We start from the raw sequence: 22546 nt of genomic DNA, 5'->3' as shown, positions 1-22546 counted from the left end.
CCAATTAAAATGCATTGTAGGTGGGGCTAGTTTGTGCAATGTGATGAAAATAAAAATAAACGACCAACAAAATGTCTTGTCATGCACCGGTTGTCGCGGTCACGGCTGGTTAGGACAAAAAGTCAGATTAGTACGGAAGAGGTTTAAGTGATTTATTGGTTGCAGCTTTGTAAAGTTGCGCTTCACTGGGACACAGTGTATTATGTTATTATTGTCAGTGTTGTTTATAATGTTGCTATATATCATTATCATGATATGTCATTTAGTGTGTGGTGTACTGATATTGTAACATGTGTCTGCTCTCACTGTAAACCATTCTCCTCTTTGGCTTGATGTTATTTAAGGTCAGATTCTTGGCACAAGCGATAACCATGAGGGGAACTCCATGCCTGAAGTTTTGAACTGGTAAACAACGTAAACATTCAAAGCTTGGTCTTAATCAGTTTGTAAGGGTTTTTAATAACACATGGATGTTTTACAGTAACCCCATAACAAAATCCCAGCTTTGACTTAAACCAGAGCAGTATGATATTTGAGATGTGCACATGTGCGCATCTCCACCTTTGCCTTCTGTGTCATCCTGAAAATATGAGCAAATATATTTTTTTACATTTTTCTATATTTACATTTTACAATTTACATCAAACACGATCTGCGTGCATTGTTAGGAAAACGTCCTGTTTGTGAGTTTCATGTTACGGAGACCCCAGCGTGCCACTCGCCTGCGGAAACGTTGCCAGATACGCTGCGTACATTCCTCCCTGAACCCCGCCCTCACAGACCCACTCACTCATCTGCAACGTCTGTGTTTGTCCTACCACTTGTTTTGCAAGATGAAATGGCAGTAAATCAAGCATTCGATTCAAATGGTTCTCATGTGTTTCCTCACATCGGTCTGGTACATGCTTTCTCCAACAGAGCTCTTCATTTTCGTGTCTCCTTCTTTCTGTTATGTGGTTGCCGGTCCCCTGGGCTTCTTCTTTGTTTACCGACAAACTATGTTACAAGTATTGTTTCTATAATGAGTCTCTGTAATTCAAGAGTTGTGATTATCTGTTTTCAAAAAACATCCGCCCTCACTTGCACAGCGTGTGATGCCGCGACTTTGTTGATAAATTGGTATGAAACCTCATATTGCAAACCCATATTGTTTTCACCGTACCATTGATTACTTCAAGGGATAGTTCATCAAAAAATTTAAATTATATCATAATTTACTCACCCAAGTAAGCAAAGGAAGCTATTTTAAATAATGTTTCTAACCAAGCAGATCTGGGACACCATTGACTTCCAGTATGAAAGTGAATGGTGCCCCAGATCTGTTAGTTAAATATCTTCACTTATATTCAGCAGAACAAAAAAAATGTGTACAGGTTTGGAGCAACTTGAGGGTGAGTAAATGATGACCAGATTTTAATTTTCGGTGAACTATCCCTTTAAGGAGGCTGTTTTCCATTTTATAAAAGTACATGGTGACCGAGGACTGTAAAGCACCCTTACAAAAACGAAAAACAATAAAATTTACACGTATGACTTTCTGCTTTCCGAATTAAAGTTTTTTTATAAATAAAGGCTCAAGAACATAATGCATTAGTTATATAAACCCCATTTTTGGCACAGGTCACCATTTGCACCTTTATTAAATGGAATTCTGCTTAGCTTCTTATTTGTTCCAAAGGAAAATGAAAATCATACAGGTTTGAAACGACATGATGACAGATTTTTTTTATTTTTAGCCAAATTATTCCTTTAAAACAGTCATTTTTATTTCCTCTATAAAGTTTATTTGCCATAGTTGCTTTTGGCGTTCTCACCGGAGGCTTTTTAAACAATAAAGCATGCTTTACTATTGCCTAAAGTCACTGAGACATTGTTACATGTAACGCTGCTTTAAAATTATATTAATTTTGAGCAGCAATCCGGACTTAACTTTGCCGGTAGCATGCTTATAAAGCACATAAGCATGCTTTTGATGAATTTTCTGCCATTTTGCAGACATCAGCGGTATGATATCTCACTCGTTAAGGTGACAGCACAATGATCTTTCCCTTATTAAACACCTCCATCCTTATAAAGGTGGTGTAATATAGTCCCTTGCTTTTACCTGGAGGTGTCCGCCGCATTAACTATGAATTAAAAGTCACATCAGCCTTCCCGGTCTCTTCAGGCAGAGACGAAAGCGATAAGTAACTTTATTATCTCCATCGTGGATGGAAGGGAGGCGAATATGTTTAAAAAAAGAGATGTTTGTGATTCTGCGATTGTGCTGTGTGAATGGAGGTTTTGTGGGGGTTAAAAGGAAAACGAGAGCAAGCGAGAGAGAATAAGGTTTTTTGGTAAAGATTGAGGCTCTGTGATGCGTCCAGTGTTTAATTAATCCTCTAGGGGTTTAAAGCGAACATCCTCCCTAAATTCACCTCCCCTTGTTTACGGTTGTAAGGAATGTATTGATGTATTGATAAACACCCCTTCGTTAGGGTTTTAATGAAGCAGAGAGTTAAATCTTTATTAAACCTAACATGAGTTAGGTTGAAACTTTTAATTGAGTTCATAGCAAGCATCGCCTACAGTCACGTATGAATGCTGCCCATGTAGGCCAGTGTAAGATTTTATGTAAGATTATGAAATTGACTTAATCTAGCTGTATTTCATTTTAATTAATTAGCTTTTTCATCCTAGGTAAGAATCAGACATGACCAAAAGTAAAAAAGTGGTACTTTTGCCAAACATTTATGGAGACTTGGGTTTAAATTTCATTATTAATATTATATTATAAAATATAAAAATGCACTTGGATTTGATTTAAGTTGATTTCTTTCTGTTTTGCAGGTATGGAAAAATAGTGTCGACAAAGGCAATCCTGGACAAAAACACCAACCAGTGCAAAGGTGAGTAACAGTCAACATTACCAGGCATTTAAAAATGTACTTAAAGGATTAGTCCATTTTCTTAAAAAAATAAATCCAGATAATTTACTCACCACCATGTCATCCAAAATGTTGATGGCTTTCTTTGTTCAGTTGAGAAGAAATTATGTTTTTTAAGAAAAACATTCCAGGATTTTAATGGACCCCAACAAGTAACAGTTTTTCAACGGAGTTTCAAAGTACTCTAAATGATCCCAACGAGACATAAGGGTCTTATCTAGCGAAATGATAGTCATTTTTGACAAGAAAAATAAAAAATGCACTTTTAAACTACAACTTCTCGTCTATCTCCGGTCCTGTGATGCGCAAGAGCAACCTCACGTAATATGTTATCACGCCGAAAGGTCACGGATGACGTATGCGAAACTACCCCCAGTGTTTAAAAGTGTGGAGAAAGAGGACCATTTCGACATTGTTGTATGTCGAATGATACAAATTAATGTCTTTGTGTCAGTTTATTGTTTTAAAATGGTCCGCAAATGTGCGTTTCATATGTAACACGTGACCTTTCCACGGCATTACGCAATTAGGTGAAGTTGCGCTGGCGTTTCACAGTACCGGAGATAGACGAGAAGTTTAAAAGTACATATTTTTGTTTATCTGGTCAAAAATGACAATCGTTTCGCTAGATAAGACCCTTATGCCTCGTTTGGGATCGTTTAGAGTCCTTTGAAACTGCCATTTTAAACTGCATTAAAACTGTTAATTGTTGGGGTCCATTAAAGTCCATTAAAAGGAGAAAAATCCTGGAATGTTTTCCTCAAAAAACATAATTTCTTCTCCACTGAACAATGAAAAACATTTTGGATGACATGGTGGTGAGTAAATTATCTGGATTTTTTTTTAAGAAAATTGACTAATCCTTAAACATACACAAACTGACTTATTTATAATCAATAAACCTCACAAGCTAACAGCTTTTGATAGACTGTGGTTGCTTGGGATATTATTAAAGGAATATTCCATTTTCTTAAAAGAAAAATCTAGATTATTTACTCACCACCATGTCATCCAAAATGTGGATGTCTTTCTATGTTCAGTTGAGAAGAAATTGTGTTTTTTGAGGAAAACATTGCAGGATTTTTCTCATTTTAATGGACCTTAATAGAGCCCAACATTTAATACTTAACTCAACACTTAACAGTTTTTTTCAACGTAATTTCAAAGGACAATAAATGATCCCAAACGAGGCATAAGGGTCTTATCTAGCGAAACAATTGTCGTTTTTGACAAGAAAAATAAAAAATATGCACTTTTAAACTACAACTTCTCGTCTAGATCCGGTCGTGATGCGTCAGCGTGACCCCACGCATTACGTCATGACGTCAAGAGGTCACAAAGGACGAACGCGAAACTCCGCCCCAGTGTTTACAAGTGTTGAGAAAGAGGACAGTTCCGGCGTTGTTGTATGTCGAATGATACTAGTTAACGTATTTGTGTCAGTTTATTGTTTACAATGGTCTGCAAATGTGCGTTTCATATGTAACACGTGACCTCTCTACTTCACTACGCATTTACATTAGGTCACGCAGGAAAGGACCAAGACAAGAAGTTGTGGTTTAAAAGTACATATTTTTATTTTTCTTGTCAAAAATGACAATCGTTTTGCTAGATAAGACCCTTATCCCTCGTTTGGGATCGTTTATAGACCTTCGAAACTCCGCTGAAAAAAACTGTTAAGTGTTGAGTTAAGTATTAAATGTTGAGCTCCACCAAAGTCCATTAAAATGAGAAAAATCCTCAAAAAACATAATTTCTTCTCGACTGAACAAAGAAATACATCAACACCCTGGATGACATGGTGGTGAGCAAATTATCTGGATTTTTTTTTTAAGAAAATAGACTATTCCTTTAACATCATCTCTACCATCAAAAACGTGTTTGCGTGATTGTGAGAGAAGTCTTCACAACCAGATGAGACGCTAGCGTGACAAACAGGGTTGGCCACAAGAAAAAGCTCAGGGCTCCTCCTGTGTTGATTTGAAAAGTCCAGGCCTTGTTGTTGGGGGGGGGGGTTAAAAATAGCTACGGGGCGAGGGAAGCGTCCTGCCGAAAATGATGATTTAGCAGACAGTGCCTTTTTTTAGAAAACACTGTAAATAAACAGCCCGGCCTCCTACACAGTCTGGCAAACCTGGACCTGTTCTTCTGCAGTTTTATTCGTATGTGCTGTACGGTATATATGCATGGCTTTGTTTTGTTTATATTCGCACATCCTAAATGCATCCTAAAACGAGCATTACATGCATGTGAGACGGCTGTTTGGAAACCACTCCGGGGCTTTAAAAGTCTTCCTCATCCTGAAGTTTACTACCGTCCTACCCTGCTATGTTTCTCCACCCTGATGGGATTCAGCCAGGACTTATGAAAGCCAGGCGTATCAGAAAACGACTTTATTAACATCGCACATTTTGTCAAGCGTCAGTGAATGGATTTTTATAGTACATGTTTGTCCTGTTTTCTTCCACTTCCTTCCAGGATGTGCAGCTCAGCTTTTAGTTCAAAGATGTTGATCATTAAACCTACTTGCAATTAATCCCATATGATAGAGACAGATTTGTTTGCAATTTTTTGGTCTGTTTGCTTCTGAATCCTGCATGTCAAGATCATTCGTAGGTTATCCATAAAGCGATGTTTTTAATCGTTTCCCATAAATGGGTACTGTAGTTGGTGGTGCATTAACCATTATGTGCTTTGATAGGCGACTCTTTCTTCAAGGATTCTGCCGAACGGTAATTACGAACTTGTTTGCGCAAAAAAAACACATTTTCAGTTTCAGACAGCTGTTTTTTCCCCTTGTCCTCAAATACAGATGGAGTGGGTGGGGGTTTGCAGGCGACGGAGAAGGGTGTGTTTCTCTTTGGCTCAATCACGAGCCTCTCATTAGACCAAGCGAGTGTAAATATTTGTGTGTTGTACAACACACCAGCATGACGACAAGGTCTCTCTTTCAGTCTCTCTCTTTCCTTTTCAAATCGGAATTAGCTGCAGATAAATGCGATAGTATGCGTGTCTTGGGAATCTTTTTCCCACAATCTGAGCGTGCACGCAAAAGAGAGAGAGAGAGAGAGAAAGAGAGAGGGGTCCGGTTGTGTGTTTGGTGTTGGAACGAAACCGAAAACAGAATACGTGCACTCATTCGAAGCGAATTTGTATTTATGGATTTAATTACGCAAGGCTTCCATCCAAAACCCCAATGTGCGTGATGTACTACACACAAACACGCACTTTTATCTATCAGCTCTGCGCCGGGTTCCGTTTGAGGCCTGTTCCGGTACTGGGCGTCACGTTGTTAATAGGAATTGATCCCAACATTCTTCAACTTGGATCTTTCCCAGCCCACTTCCTGATGCCTGCTGTTTAGCTCTCTTGGTCAGTGACCTCAGGAATGCTCGCAGCTTTCTTTCAAACCAGAAGTGTTCCTCTTTCTGGATGAAGAACAGTCTACTGGAAATCCTTTTTCTCACACACACGCTCTGTTTTCTTAGGCTTATGAAACATCTGCAGTCTTTGGGACATCTGGCTGGATGAAATCTCCGCTGTAGAGATCTTTCTCCCTCTCTTTCTTACTTCCATGTTTGGTGGGCGACTTCAAAGCGGATGGCGTGTTGTTCTGTATGCGAGGTGTGTGTGCGTAAGCGAACACATATGTTTGGCATATAGAGCTGTTGGCTTAAACCCTTCACGGGCTCTCGAAAGCTCGACTTTCTACCATCTGTGGTTTCGAATGTCAGTCAGGCTTTGAGAATGTGTGTGTTTAGAGTTTAGAGAGGCTTATGGTCAGAATGCCTCCGCTGAATGAAGACACAGTCCCTCAAAAGTGCCTCAGATGTGCCGAGGGTCAGCAAAACCCTCAGTCACTCGCTGTTAATCTATTTCACTTCATATATGAGCTGATGAAGGGTTTGTCAACAAGAAGAGAGCTAAAAGGGAAAACTGCAAAAACAAACCATGACACATCATGGACATGGGGTTGGGTACACAAACAAAACCATACTGTTATCACATATGTACACAACTCATACTATCAAATGCACCTTACCACCTCAACTGTGTGCTTTTTCACTTGGCCCACTTTTACATCCTGCACTAATGTACAGTAAATGTACCTTTATATCTTTTGATACTGAACATTTCTTAATATTTCCTTCTTTATTGTATTGTATTTGTTACTGTCATTATGCACCATTACATCAAGAAAATTCCTTGTACATGCAAACCCACAGTACTTGATAATAAAGGTGATTCTGAATAAAGTAAAATAAATATTATATTTAAAAGTAAAGTGTATTTATAAGTTGTATATATTTTATATGTCCTGTAGGTAACACTTTACTTAAAAAGGTGTTCATAAGACTGACATGTCACCTTCATAATCATGACATGACATGTGTCATGAACATGAAGAAGATTTTATGCACATTTATGACAAATGTCATTAAGTGTCATTTGTACAATTATGTCATTTTTAATGCAAAGATGACATTGTTTGAGTTGTCTTTGTTATGACAACTTGACATTAAACAATATGTTATAGCTTCAAATAGATCTGTCATAAACATGACATAGCAGAATAATTATCAGCTTTATGGGTTAACATTACATTAAACTGTCATTTAAATATCATTAAGTGTTAGTACTATGTCAAATAAATTCAAATACCTTAACAAAATGAAACAGACACGTCAAAAGATTATGCTTAACTTTACGTATGTGCACAGTACATAAAAAACTGACAACTAACAGAAGTTGTTATTCCTCACGCGAGGGTTCTGAAATTTTCAGAGATAGAAGAAAAACTAAAAAAACATTTAATTCATTTTATTTAATTTAATGTAATTAACTTTGCAGCAATATGGACCCAACCCTGCATGGCTTAACCCATTATTGTACTGTTTTCATTTAATTTTAGGGGAATCGGTCTCCAAATGCAGTAAAGTATAATTTTATTAATCTTAATTATTATTATCATTATTATTGAATCATTTATTTCAGGGCCGGAGTGGGGCCACTTTTCAGCCCGGGAGTTTCAGGCCTAAGACCGGCCCAAATTTTCCATAGTGTTATTAAAAAAAATTCAAATTGGACAAATAAAGCAACATTTCAGCTCTTATTATAGTTTTTATTAATATCATGGTAAAACAAATAAGGTAAAAGTTAAATAATATTTCACTTAAGATGAGAAGTTCACAAAAATATTCCTCTGCACTCTAAAAAGGCTGTGTTATTTTTGACCCATAATGGGTAAATATTGGACAGAACACATGCTGGGTTAAAAATAACCCAATGTTGGGTTGTTGTTATGCAACCATGGATTAATAATAACCCAACAGTTGGGTTAAAACAACCCAGCATTGGGTCAATTTTAACCCAGCAGCGTGTTCTGTCCAATATTTACCCATTATGGGTCAAAAATAATCCAGCCCTTTTTAGAGTCTATTCCACAAGGAAAGGTTGATAAATTATTAGATGATGATTATGATGAGATTATTAGATGATAAATTATTAGACTATGATTAATCAGATGCAAAAAGAAATATAAAACCCAGTCCTAATTAAAAAAGAAAACAATTTGACATAAATATTGAATCCAATATTGGGTAAATATATAGCATAACAAGTGATTTATAAGCTTTTTTTCGGCTGGTAATTTTTGACTGGGAACACAAAAGGGAACTGGCTTATCTACTGCTCAGAAGCTGCTTGCATAATATTTGCAAAGTCTATGAATCGCCATGTATAAACAAAAGGCAAATATTTTAACAAAAAAAAAATGTTGGCTTGTAAATAGTAGGTGACAAAATTTTCAAAAAACCCAAAACTCTAAATTTGACATGACTAGACAGAGCAGACATTCCCATTTGCAAAGAAACAAGGATTGTAAAAATCTGTCGAGTATTAAGAAAGTTATGACATTTTTAATATTAGAAATCAGAGGAAAAAGTTATATATGGATGTCTATGGAATGTGTGTGACCGAAATGCTGCTTATTCACATGTTTTTGCTTGTAACTTTCTCATTTTATCAGATATTTGCATGAAATTTTAACAGAAGGTAGAATTTTATTAGTACTTTCAAAGTAAATTATAAACATTTACTGTTTTAGTTGGAATGGGCATCAAACTTAAGTTGGAATGTGCATCAGACCCATGGTAACCATGGTTTTTAGAAAGATACATGCAGTGGACGTTCTGACAGATTAATAGATACGCGACTACGAAATTTCCGCGGTTTATTTAAATACCTTCTCCACCATAGACTCAGAGTACAATGTTTCAGGACCAAGATAAAACATATTTATTTGGGTCCATATACCTGTCATTAGAGACCAGAGCTTAGTGGAAGCACACCGCCCGGTTAAAACTGACACAAATGTTTAAACAGTTGCTGTGAATTAAAAACACCTCCGAGTTGAAAGTTAAAAATATCAAACCCTTCCGGTGGTCGGACTTGACCTATTTATTGTCGTATTTAGTAAAAACATACTACAACCTTGCGGCGAGAAGTGGATATTGCATGACACACATTTAAAAGTACTGCGTGGGCTGAAACATATTCTTCGACCCAGAAATTCGACGCGCGTGCCCGCGATGTCAGCATTGCTATAAATATTTTGACAACGGCATTAGCCGAATAATTACGTTGCTAATGCTAATCATTACTAGGCTTATTTCTCTTTAAGTTACCTGTTGTTGTCACTTTTGTTTGTCCTCTTGAAAATAAATCTGCAAGTTTGGCACATTTGGCAGCATCCTCCTTCAATGGACTTTTTCTTCAACCTGTTTTTACGCCCTCCTCCTCTCAGAGGGCCGGCCCAGCCTACCGGAGAAAAGTTTTCTGGGACGTGCTATGGACTGAAACCAACTCTATGGGAGGGGAGGGGAAAACTCCCTCACATGGTACAACCCATGCAGAGGCTGCGTGCTGTCAATGCGAAACGTGTGAAGTGTCATTTAAGAGAAGATAGACTCACTAACGTGACAAATGTAAAAAAAAAAACTCGACCGGCCCAAAAGTGAAGCGGCCCACCGGGAATTCTCCCGGTTCTCCCAATTACCCACCCCGGGCCTGATTTATTTGTTAAACACATGGAGGAAACTTAAAAAAAACATTATGAATTTTAAAGAATATTCATGATGTTGTTATAAAACTATTTGACAGAGTATTTAAATGACAAAAAATATATTTGTACCACTGTAGTTGAGGTCAAGAAAAATATTCATTATAAAACCATAAGACAGAGTTTTAACACTTAATGACATTTTAATGACAAATTCAATTTGTATCACTGGTAAAAAGTTGTCATGTATGTTGTCTTGGTAATGTCAAGTTGTCATGACAAGTTATGATGTATTGGTTAGTTGTCATAAACGTGCATAAAATCTCCTTCATGTTCATAACACGTGTCGTGTCATGTCATGGTTATGACAGCCCAGTCACACGAAATGATGTACCTATAGTCACGTATTTTTTTGTGATACTGTCACGAATTTCCGTGTTTTTCGTGATCGTATCACGAATCTCTGTTTATGTGTCACTGTCACTGTATTGGTTACTCAACTGTTTTGTCCTAATTTCTTACCATTTTCTCTTTGGTTTAGGGATAGATTTACATAAATTGACATATCCAAACCCAACTCTAACCCTAACGCCAGGCGACAATGGTTTAAAATTTGGAAAATATAAAAAATAAATGCGAAAAAAATAGTATAAACCAATACTTAAAGTGACATCCTAATGCAAACACCAAATCTAACCCTATACCAAAGTGAAAATGGTTTGAAAGTAGGAAAAAGCAGTTGAGTAACCAATACATGACAATGACACATACAGTAAACAGAAATTTGTGATACGATCCCGAAAAAACACGGAAATTCGTGACAGTATCATGAAAAAGAATAAAAAATTACGTGACTATAGGTACATAATTTTGTGAGACTGGGTAGGATTATGAATGTGTCATGTCAGTCTTATGAACACCCCTTGAAGTAAAGTGTTACCATACTGTACAGCAGGGTTTGAAATACGGATTATATACTCTATATGTACAATGTATGTACTTGGTGCAAAATTTGCGTTTGATCCCAGGAAACACATATACTGGTAGAAAAAAATTATAGATTAAACAATAAAATGTATTATGTATATATGTGTATATTTATATATGTATGTACACACACACACACACACACACACACACACACACACACACACACACACATGTAAATACATATTTATACATCTGTAAGTCGTTTGGTAGGCGTTTTATTCAAAGCGACTTGGACTGCATTCAATCTATGCATTTTTTATATTAGTTTATGTGTCCCCTGGGGGTCAAACCCATGATTTTGCGTTGGTAATGTAATACTCGAGCATATGCACTTTATGTATGTATGTATGTATGTATGTATGTGTGTGTTTGCATATCCAAACAATTGCATAAGCCAAACAATTTCAATACTTAACATAACTGTCACTGCAATGTTTTATTATAATACTCTGTAAAGGAAGTCACAGATCATTTTCTCTCCCTGTCTGCCTGTTTGGCAGACATGTTTGGTAAAAGAGTGACTGCGGGAGGGGTGAGGTCAGGGTGAATCTTCCTCTGTCCTGTTACTGAGGAAATAGTTGACAAGCATAAGCCTTGAACAAAATGGCTGTTTCCTGTCGCCCCGTGCGCACACACGCAGACTCAAGCGACTGTGCTCAAACATGCAGACTCTCTCCACGATCTGCGTGATAAGACAAATAACGGAGCATTCTTGTTTTGACCCATACATTCAAAATCTGATAAACACATCTGATTTATGTCTGATAAAGAATTTTTCAGTTTTGGCACAAACATAGACATGTGTGTTGTAACGGGTATAAATAACTCACTCTTATCTCTTTTTTTCTGTGTGTAGGATATGGCTTTGTGGATTTCGACAGTCCGGCGGCCGCGCAGAAAGCTGTAGCGTCCCTGAAGGCCAGTGGTGTGCAGGCACAGATGGCAAAGGTAAGCTGGGCTTTACGCCGTGCCCTAAACACGCGCGTCGTGACTAGAATCAAGTCGTTTTGGTGTTCTCCTTAAAAGGAAAATATTGTGTGAAGTCACACAGCCACACGGGATGCTTGATGTTAAATCAAAGTGTTACATGATGCCATAGAAGAGCCATTTTTGACCGAATGGTTGCATGGTAAAAGTTTAAACCCAACATTTGACATCACACCTGCTTAAGATATGACCTTGAAGTCCAGTGCTAACCAGAAATAACCTCTTAAACAAGTGTAAGGGTGTTACTTGGTCTCCGAACCTTGCTAGACAAGTCTAGATGGTCTGTATTGATGGTTTTGAAGCGGTACTGGCAGGTAAAGCTACCTTAAGGTTAACAATTTTGTTTTTGCAATGATTTTTTTGATGATTACGTGGAAGATGAATACGATAATAAATATGTCGGTATGGTAAACATCTGCGCAGGAAGTATACATTCGATTGACAGGAAGTGGTGGAAATACACTCGTGTAGGCCGACGTCCAGTGTTCACATACAGACGCACGCACAGTTGTTTAAAGCATCTGTCCTCTAATATTCATAAGCGTGCGTGCTGTCAGGATGCAGATGGTTTGTGTATCTGAAATCCCATTTAAATGCGTGCCTGTCAGAGCTCTGTGCAACACAGCATGCCTCATATGAAACAGACAGGTCATCTTACACTGAGGGAGAGAGAGAGGCGGCGCTTTGGCACATGCATGCATTTACACTTGACATTTTTATGTGGCTTACATTACACGGTTTTCCCGTTTTGCTTGGTTTACAGACTTAAACCGTCGTTCCAAACTGCATTTAATTAGTAGGAAGATTTGATAATCATTTTGGAGGCTCTTCATAGGATCTGTTCCAAAACTCTGTGATCCTAGCCAGTATATTAAGGCATCATAGGCTGTTCCAGAAGGTAGGCAACATAATTATACTGCCTGCTAAGTTAGGTTTTTTTAAGGCAGTATCTCATCCTTTATGGTTTAGCAATGAATACTGTTTATTGCAAAAATATCTGAGGATAAACAATTATAGAAGCTAGGAGATGAGAGAATCATGATATATTGAAGTTATAATATAACATAATATAACAATAATAAATAAATTATTATAGTTGTTTATTATAGTGAGTTTTTGCACGGTGGGATGTCTGTATTATTAAATGAAGTGCATCTGACATGTTTTCTTGTAAATCAGTATTTTCTATCAGACTCTTAATGGATTCTGCCAACAAACCAGTATTTCTGAATGGCCTGAGGCCGGGATTAACTTAATTGAAGGGAAAGTATTTGATGACGTATAATACGTGCCGAGAGCATTCGGTTAAAGGGGACATTTCACAATACTTTTTTAAGATGTCAAATAAATCTTTGGTGTCCCCAGAGTACATATGTGAAGTTTTAGCTCAAAATATCATATAGATAATTTATTATAACATGTTCAAATTGTATCTTTGTAGGTGTGTGCAAAAACATGCAAATGAGCTGATCTCTGCACTAAATGGCAGTGGCATGGTTGGATATTGCAGATTAAGGGGCGGTATTATCCCCTTCTGAAATCACCAGGGGAGCCAAATTTCAATGACCTATTTTTTACATGCTTGTGGAGAATGGTTTACCAAAACTAAGTTACTGGGTTGATCTTATATGTATGATAAAAGCACTGGGGACCCAATTATAGCACTTAAATAAGAAAAAATTCAGATTTTCATGGTATGTCCCCTTTAATATCATTATCCTGTTTTTGACAGAGGTGGCGTTTAGCGGCTTTGGCGTATGAGCTCCTCAAATTTAACCTTATTTCAAAGTGATACCTTTATATTTCAAAAAAAATAAATTAAGAAAATTGTTGATTAAATAATTGAATGCAATTACTGTAAATTCTGTACATTACCAAATTACTGTGTGCTTTGCATACTATACTTATTCCAACATATTTTATAATGTACAGTGTTGCACCTTAAGAGTTTATATCAGTATCTCAGAGATATAAATTAGTATCTCAAAGGTACATACACTCACCTAAAGGATTATTAGGAACCCCATACTAATACTGTGTTTGACCCCCTTTCGCCTTCAGAACTGTCTTAATTCTACGGGGCATTAATTCAACAAGGTACCAAAAGCATTCTTTAGAAAGGTTGGCCATATTAACAGATAGCATCTTGCAGTTGATGGAGATTTGTGGGATGCACATCCAGGGCACGAAGCTCCCGTTCCACCACATCCCAAAGATGCTCTATTGGGTTGAGATCTGGTGACTGTGGGGTCCATTTTAGTACAGTGAACTCATTGTCATGTTCAAGAAACCAAATTAAAATGATTCGAGCTTTGTGACATGGTGCATTATCCTGCTTGAAGTAGCCATCAGAGGATGGGTACATGGTGGTCATAAAGGGATGGACATGGTCAGAAACAATGCTCAGGCAGGCCGTGGCATTTAAACGATGCCCAATTGGCACTAAGGGGCCTAAAGTGTGCCAAAAAAACATCCCTCACACCATTACACCACCACCAGCCTGCACAGTGGTAACAAGGCATGATGGATCGATGTTCTCATTCTGTTTACGCCAAATTCTGACTCTACCGTCTGAATGTCTCAACAGAAATCGGGACTCATCCGACCTGGCAACATTTTTCCAGTCTTCAACCGTCCAATTTTGGTGAGCTTGTGCAAATTGTAGCCTCTTTTCCTATTTGTAGTGGAGATGAGTGGTACCCGGTGGGGTCTTCTGCTGTTGTAGCCCATCCGCCTCAAGGTTGTGTGTGTTGTGGCTTCACAATTGCTTTGCTGCATACCTTGGTTGTAACGAGTGCATTCTCCTCTGACCTCTAGCATCAACAAGGCATTTTTGCCCACAGGATTCCCACATACTGGATGTTTTTCCCTTTTCACACCATTCTTTGTAAACCCTAGAAATGGTTGTGAATGAAAATCCCAGTAACTGAGCAGATTGTGAAATACTCAGATCGGCTCGTCTGGCACCAACCACCATGCCACCCTCAAAATTGCATAAATCACCTTTCTTTCCCATTCTGACATTCAGTTTGGAGTTCAGGAGATTGTCTTGACCAGGACCACACCCCTAAATGCATTGAAGCAACTGCCATGTGATTGGTTGATTAGATAATTGCAATAAAGAGAACTTGAACAGGTGTTCCTAATAATCCTTTAGGTGAGTGTATTTGTACCAAATGTATACATTTCTGTACCTAACGGTACATACTGCCTTTAGTAACAGCTTGGGTACATATTTTGACAATTTGACAAACAGCGTAGAGCTTCCCGAATAAGTTACTTATGAGGTTTATTACATTGGTGATAAACTAAATTTTACTCTCATTTCATACATTAAAAGCTTAATATTTAGAAGCTTTGAGTTTTATGAAAAAGTTAGTTAGCTTATAGCATGAACCAGTCAGCAAAGTTCCTTCTCATCTCTTCCCACTTCATTAAAATAGTCAGAGCTGAATATGAATTTCACAGAAACAGCTGTGTAATCTAAAAGTCCAAAATAATTTTAAAATGACTTTTTATTGTGCTGTGTTGTTTTCAGTGGGATACAGGAGGAACTGTTGAGGCCTTCCCATGCGTAAGAAACTAAACTGTTGTTCAGAGGACTTTACGCTGTGGAAGATGGCCACATACGTCTTTTTAACAATGAGAGAAGGGCAATTAAAAGAACTAAATCGCCTGGCTTAAGGCTCATTAAATTAAACAGGAGTGCAATCGAAGAGTTTCCCTCTGCCCTATTAAACCTGTTTTCATTAAGAATTCTCTCACTTTACCAATGCCTCCGAGCAGGAAAACCGACCTCTTAACGTTATTTCGCCAGCGTATCCAGCTTCTGAGACACGCTTGTGTAGCTGTCCATGCTTATTGTAGAGAATTTCTTTGAGGTAGAAACGCATTCGGGGGTTTAGGTCAAAATGTGTTTTGTAGAGAGTTATGGGAAAACACGAAAGCCTGCTTTTAGAGTATGTAAATTCAAAGCGGTGTTTTCGTCTAAAGATACAAATAAACTCGACTGTGGTATTCATGTTCACCTTTAGATATTCAAGGAATAATATAATAACATATTGCACTGAAAAGACCCTTGCAGAATCCTTTGGTATGTTGAAATATTTATGAGACATGTATTACTGCCACATAGTGCTATTATTTGAAAAGATTTGCTAATCTAAGAAAACATATGCAAACATATACAAAAACCTTTGCATTTTTTTAATCAGGGTCTTATGTTTAGGTTCAATAATTTCACTTTAATAGCAAGGTCATTAGTCATTAATTGAAATGCCTTATTTTCACAAATGTCACTTAAGTCATTTCATTGGTATTTAAAGGTTTATCAACATTTTATGTTCTTACCTCAACTTAGACGAATTTATACATACCTATCTTTTTTTTCAATGCGTGCACTTTTAATTTTTGTACAGCGCCTCGTGAATGTGTTAGCATTTAGCCTAGCCCCATTCATTCCTTAGGATCCAAACAGGGATGAATTTTGAAACCACTAAACACTTCCATATTTTCCCTATTTAAAGAATGTTACTTGAGTAAGTATGGTGGCACAAAATAAAACTTTTGTTTGGAGCCATAGGAATGAATGGGGCTAGGCTAAATGCTAACACATTCAAGAAGCGCTGTACAAATATTAAAAGTGCATACATTGAAAAAAAGATAGGCATGTATTCATCTAAGTTGAGGTAAGAACATAGTAAAATATTGAAAAACTGTGGTGTTTTCCTTTAACAAATTTGACAGTCTTTTTCTGCAGAACCCTCTAAGTGCATGCAAGCTGATTTGGCACGTTGCAAAATCACTAAAGATGCAACTAGAAACATTGCAAATGATGGAAGTCGGAAATTTGTAAAAATGAAGAAACTGAGGGCACACTCACACTATCCAAACCAAACCATGCTCGGGCGCATTTGACCCCCAAAGCCTGGTTCGTTTGACTAGTGTGATCGCTCTGTTCCGTGCCCGGGCACGGATTGGTTAATCGCGCCGCGGCCGGGTTGGAGAGGTGGGCCGTAGCGCGGTTCACTTGGGCTCAGGCGCGGAAGGCTGTGGTGTGAGCACAATCACGCCTGAGCGCGATTCAAAAGGTGAAGACGTCAGTTGTGCGACCACTCACCTTCATCTACCTCCGTAAAAACCTTTTGATGCGAGCAGCGGGTTTACATGAATGTCCGAGCTGCACACGTGACAACTAAGCAATATGATGACATGTGAGAGGGCTGTCTGTAATCGCGCACCACATGACTCCGAATAAAAAACACCAACTTATCATTACGGTGGGTTCCAGTGTTAAGAGACAGCTTTACTTCCTGCATTTTTTCAAAATAATCACATCTTAATGGCGAAAGCGCACCCGGACTCGGATCGATAAAAAGTACAGTGTGACTGCGTGCACCTGGGGGAGTAGGGAGGGGTGACAATCGCGCTGGGGCATGGTTTGGATAATGTCAGTGCGCCCTGAAGCACACATTAGTGATCCATGTCACTGCCACATTTGGATTGTATTCAGGTGCAAGTACTTACAAGGGACACTAGTTTGAATGTGAAACAAGGTCATTTCGCATGCCGTCCTTCATCCAATTCATCTTCCGTGCACTTTAGTGAAAAATCAGATTGGCATTTAGCAGATTTTGCTAACAAAGTGATATTTCTGAATGGCCTGAGGACAGGATTAAAGGTGCAGTGTGTAAATTTTTGCAGCATCTAGTGGTGAGGTTGCGCATTGCAACCAATGGCTCAGTCCACTGCTCACCTCTTGCTTTTGAAATGCATAGAGAAGCTACGGCAGCTGCCACCGGACAAACATGTCATCGTCAGAGACAATTTAGTAAAAAAAGTTTGTCCGTTAAGGGCTTCTGTAGAAACATGGCGGCACAAAATGGCGACTTCCATGTAAGGAGACTCTCGGTGTATGTACATAAACACATCTCATTCTAAGGTAATAAAAAACATAACGGTGCATTATGAAAGGTCTTTACCACTGATCATATAGTTTTGTATAATATTTTGCATTTATGTCAAGAGATCCTTCTAAAAATTACACACTGCACCTTTAAGCAAATTTGAAGCATAGTAATTTTTTGGACACACTCATTTTTGTCGGAGGTGTTGTTTAGCGGCTTTTGCATCTGAGCACCTACACTGTAAAAAAAATCCATAGAAATTGCAGCTGAGTTGCCGGTAATTTACCGTAGATTTAAATTTATGTTATTTACCGGCAACATTTTGTTCAAAGTTAAATGAACATTAAACATTTACAAGTCTTTGTCTTTACAGAGTAAAACTAAAAAACAGCATCAAGCAAAACATTCTGGGAAACAAAATCTGAAGCAAAAAACAGAAAAAGGTTGATGATGATTTCTGGTTCCCAGAATGCTTTGCATGAGGCTGTTATTGTATAGTTTTATTCTGTAAAGATAAAGACTTGTTAATATTTAAAATGTATTTAACTTTGAACAAACTCTTGCAAGTAAATAACATAAATGTAAATCTACGGTAAATTACCGGCAACCCAGCTGCAATAACATTGAAATTTTTACGGACTTTTTTTACAGTGTACATGTAAACGGTCACTGTACGAATAAGCCTGTCTTAAGAAAATATCACATATCCGATCTCTATTAACTCAGTGGTTAGATAAAATAATTAAATTTTTTGGATACGGATGTCTGAATTATCAACCATGCTTGATATAATTGCATGGCATTCATAGAAGGTGTCACAGAAGATAATAATTCATGGCCTCATTACTGTGATAGAGTCACTGATGCAAACCTAATCCATTATGTTTTCTTCTTCTAGTGTATTTTGCTCTCTTATTGGTTATCACGAATCATTTTGCTCTTCAGTTTATTGTTTCGCAGCACATTGTTCTCATTTGATTTGCATCATCTTGCCATAAAAGTCTTTTCTTTCTGCTTAAAACTGTAGGTGTAAGCAATATGAGCATTTCAGATGGATTTGTTGTTTTATTTTCATTTTATTTCGCCATTCGTAAAATCATTATGGGGAAAGTAGTCAAACTTTCTGTCTCTTTTATTCTTGTTTATTGCATTGTGATTTCTCCTGCTTTGGCATTCTGGCTGTTTTTTTTTGTTGTCTAAATGCACTTTAAAGAACTTCTGTTACCACTTAAATAGATAATAATGTATTTTCTGAAATGTAAAGTCTTCTATTTCTCACAGTTAAACAAACAAAAGATGTTTAAATCAAGCTGGGAGTTTGTTTGGCAGGAATGTGTTATAATTATGGCGAAGTAATGAGGTACTAGTGAGGAGTACTGTAATTGTGAAGCGATGAATTATTCATGGGACAGTATTTATGTAAATGGTTACACATATGTTAACCGTATAATCAGTAAGTGAGAAACGTGTGCGTGTGTGTGCATTATTCAAGTACGTGTGTTTCTGCCTGGAGATATTTTCTTCACATCTCCACACACAAACACTTTTTTACATGTTTGCTGGCAATGCATACATGTAATTTCTCAAGAGAGGACATTTGAATTTGGTTTGGAATTTCCATCCCACGTAAACTCGTTTTTGTCGGAATCTGTGAATTTTCTCGCTCTATGCTTGCGTGTTGAATTGAACCATCATGTAAAATGTCAGGTGGTCTTAGAAAGCGTTTGAGAGCCGTTGTGTGAATGCTGTTGGTGAGGTATATTGTTTTCTCAATTTTCTGGTTACTGTGATAGACAAGCAACAAATGAAACAAAGGAGAATAGAAACAAAGGAGAGAAACTTTTTCTATTATGTGGCATGCATTCATTCTGTATTGCCATTACTGAAGTTGCCATTCAGACGGATTACACCTGGAGAAAGTGTGCGTTTGTTGTACTGCTGTCATACCATAAATCTTTGCCTCAACCACACCAGACGTATTCATAAGCGGTTTGGCCAGAAAGATCAGCTGGCTGACCAACTAAAACAACCTAAACCACATTAGACTGGTTAAATCTGTTCATTTTAGCAGGGTTTCACACTGTTTAGAAATAATAGTCAAAATGTGTAGCCCAGCCGTCACTGGGGCAGTGCCCTTCAAAAAGGTCCTATATGATCCATTATGTATACATTTTGAGGTACTAATATGAACTCTTTAGGTGCAAAGCTGTACTTTTGAAAGGGTACAGTACCAATGACAGCTGGGGTGCATATTCTGACCATTTTATTTCTGACAGTGCAGAGAAGTATATTAAAAAAATCAAATTGCACATCCGGCTTATCAGAATCACATATAGCTTTTATGCACCTGGTGTAATTAAAATCACACATTAAACCTTCACATCAACCAAAGACAGATGACTACTGTGAAGTGACTTGAATATGTAAATATTAAAACTCGATTTTTGCTGTTGTGATGAGGTTATAAAAATGTAAATTGAAACTTGCTCTTGATTCAAATGTAATGTCAGCCATTACCATTTTAAAGTGTAATGTTAGTAATCTTTTATTGATACAGTCATCATTTTTCTATTATTTAACAGCTTCGGATGGTCAGGCCCTCATTAGCTTTTAAATATATAACTGGTGGATTAAACTATATGACATAAACATATATTTTTGGAAAATGTCCTTACGTATACAGTAGTGAAATGTTTCAAAAGCAATTTTGAGGCAACTTGTGGTCTCTCTTAAGGGGGTCGCACACCGGACGAGAAGCGCATCGCCATGAAGCACCGCGTCTAGGAGAACTCGGAGGTATCGTACAGCGGAAGTGCACATTAAATAGCGCGAGCTTAGTCAGATAGCGTCTACTTCAAAACGCAAAATATACGTTAATGATTTGGGGAAAATATGATGTTATTTTATGTTAAAGGGGTGGTTCAATGGTATTTCATGCATTCTGACTTATTAACACAGTTATAGAGTTGTTTCCTCATGCTAGACGTAGGCAAAGTGTCAAAAAAGCAGTTGGGCGTGTTACAGAGTATTTCTGTGCTGAATGCACTTCGCCAGGGATTACAGGTCCAGCTGACATTTCAGGGGTTTCTATACGTATCACTTCTTTTTATGGACACTTCCCCCGGAAAACCCCGCCTACCCGTCAATCAGCGGGAGACGCTAGAACTTGCAAACATCATATCACGCGACACAGCTTTGTTTATTTTTAAAACTCTACAATGGCACGAAAGAAGAAGTGTGTTTTTGGATGTAAGGAGAAGAAAGCCAGTCTTATGGAAACAATGGATGTAGTTTATTATCTGGGGTAGCAGCCGAGTGTGTTTGATGCGCTGGATTTTCCCACCCGGGTCATGAGTTGCATGCGGTAAGTAAGACTTCTGTTTTACGTTGGAAATAGGCGCGTGCATATTATATAAATGACACGAACATGTAGTGAATCATAAGTTATAAGTGTTGTATAGTGTTGCATGACTCGTACTCGCTCCACCCGCAGTAGTAACTCCTTCTTCTGCATTTTTATTTGTACATTATTGGAAAGATTCGGTAAAGCTAATCTTTCTTTTATAAAACTGATTAAACTGAAGACTCTTCGGAGATATAAAGGATGTAATACTACTCTGTAGGTACTCCAGATTAACATCAGAAATGCAGAAACTGTGTGTGTTATGTGAGCTTTAAATGTGAGTGGTGCTCTGTGGCACGACAGTGATTTGAGCAACTTCCTGGAGACGGATTTCCACCAACTGCGTAGCGGCTGCAGATCGGCTCCGCTGCGTTACGACTCCGCTGTCCGCCAATACCCACCAGTTCCGTATTTGTTGCAGAGCGGCTGGGTGCTGAAGTGACGAGGAACCATGAGGTCTCACAAATTCACGTGATAATCGCGCGATATCAAGTTCTGTCTCCGCCCATTATGACGTTAAATGATGACGTTTTGCTGGACCAGCCCAGATCATAACCAACATGAGATCTCGCAAATTCAGGTATGATCACGGTATATAGTCATGGCTCCGCCCTTCGAAGCTGTCCGGCATCCGGCAAAAATAGAAGTTCTGTGTATTTGTTCCGGAGGGCTGCAGATGGCCGGAGCTGTGACGGATTCGGAATGCAGTCAGTGGAAATACACACATTCACTTGAATGGAAACTGATTGACTCTGCTGCCATTCCGCAGCCGTTCCGCAGTCGGTGGAAATCCGGCGTGAGTCGTAGCTGGGCGGCGCGGACAGGCGCCACCTGTTGGCCCCGTTGTGCGTATACTCATAGAAAACAATGTGTTCGATTTTTTTAGAACGGAGCGGCGCTGAGCTGCGCGTCTGGTGTGCGACCCTCTTTACAGTGTCAGAAAAGAGGTCTTTTATCTAAAATATACCTTTGCACCTAAAGAGTTCATAGTAGTATCTCAGAGGTACATATTGGTACCAAATGTTACACATCTTTTTAAGGGTACTACCCTAGTGACAGCAAGGGATCATTTTTGGACAGTTTTTCTAAAATGCTAACATTAATAATGTCACTTAGTAAATATCATTATACTGGTATTAAAACCATTGTATGAGAGGTTCACTGTAATATAGCTTCCAAGGTTTGTGTGTGTGTGTCCATTTGGTCCTTGGCTTTTTTACGAGTGGGAGCAAAGTGGTAATATTACGGGCTTTGCTTCACCTTTGGCTTCTGT

The 22546-nt window shown here is 38.1% G+C and overlaps 1 protein-coding gene across 7 annotated transcripts in view; it reads left to right on the top strand.

The window, feature by feature from the left end:
• rbms3 (RNA binding motif, single stranded interacting protein) overlaps nt 1–22546 on the top strand; it is a 291895-nt gene that overhangs the window by 157003 nt on the left and 112346 nt on the right. For all 7 annotated transcript variants that reach the window (XM_073872380.1, XM_073872379.1, XM_073872375.1 and 4 more), the window contains exons 3-4: nt 2830–2888; nt 11834–11925. In XM_073872380.1, coding sequence (XP_073728481.1) covers nt 2830–2888; nt 11834–11925 — 151 coding nt within the window. The remainder of the gene's footprint in view (nt 1–2829; nt 2889–11833; nt 11926–22546) is intronic.

Source organism: Misgurnus anguillicaudatus, chromosome 10 (assembly GCF_027580225.2).
Source record: "Misgurnus anguillicaudatus chromosome 10, ASM2758022v2, whole genome shotgun sequence".
Taxonomy (NCBI): domain Eukaryota; kingdom Metazoa; phylum Chordata; class Actinopteri; order Cypriniformes; family Cobitidae; genus Misgurnus; species Misgurnus anguillicaudatus.
The sequence above is the reverse complement of the archived record's forward strand: the minus strand, read 5'-3'. Positions and strand labels throughout refer to the sequence as shown.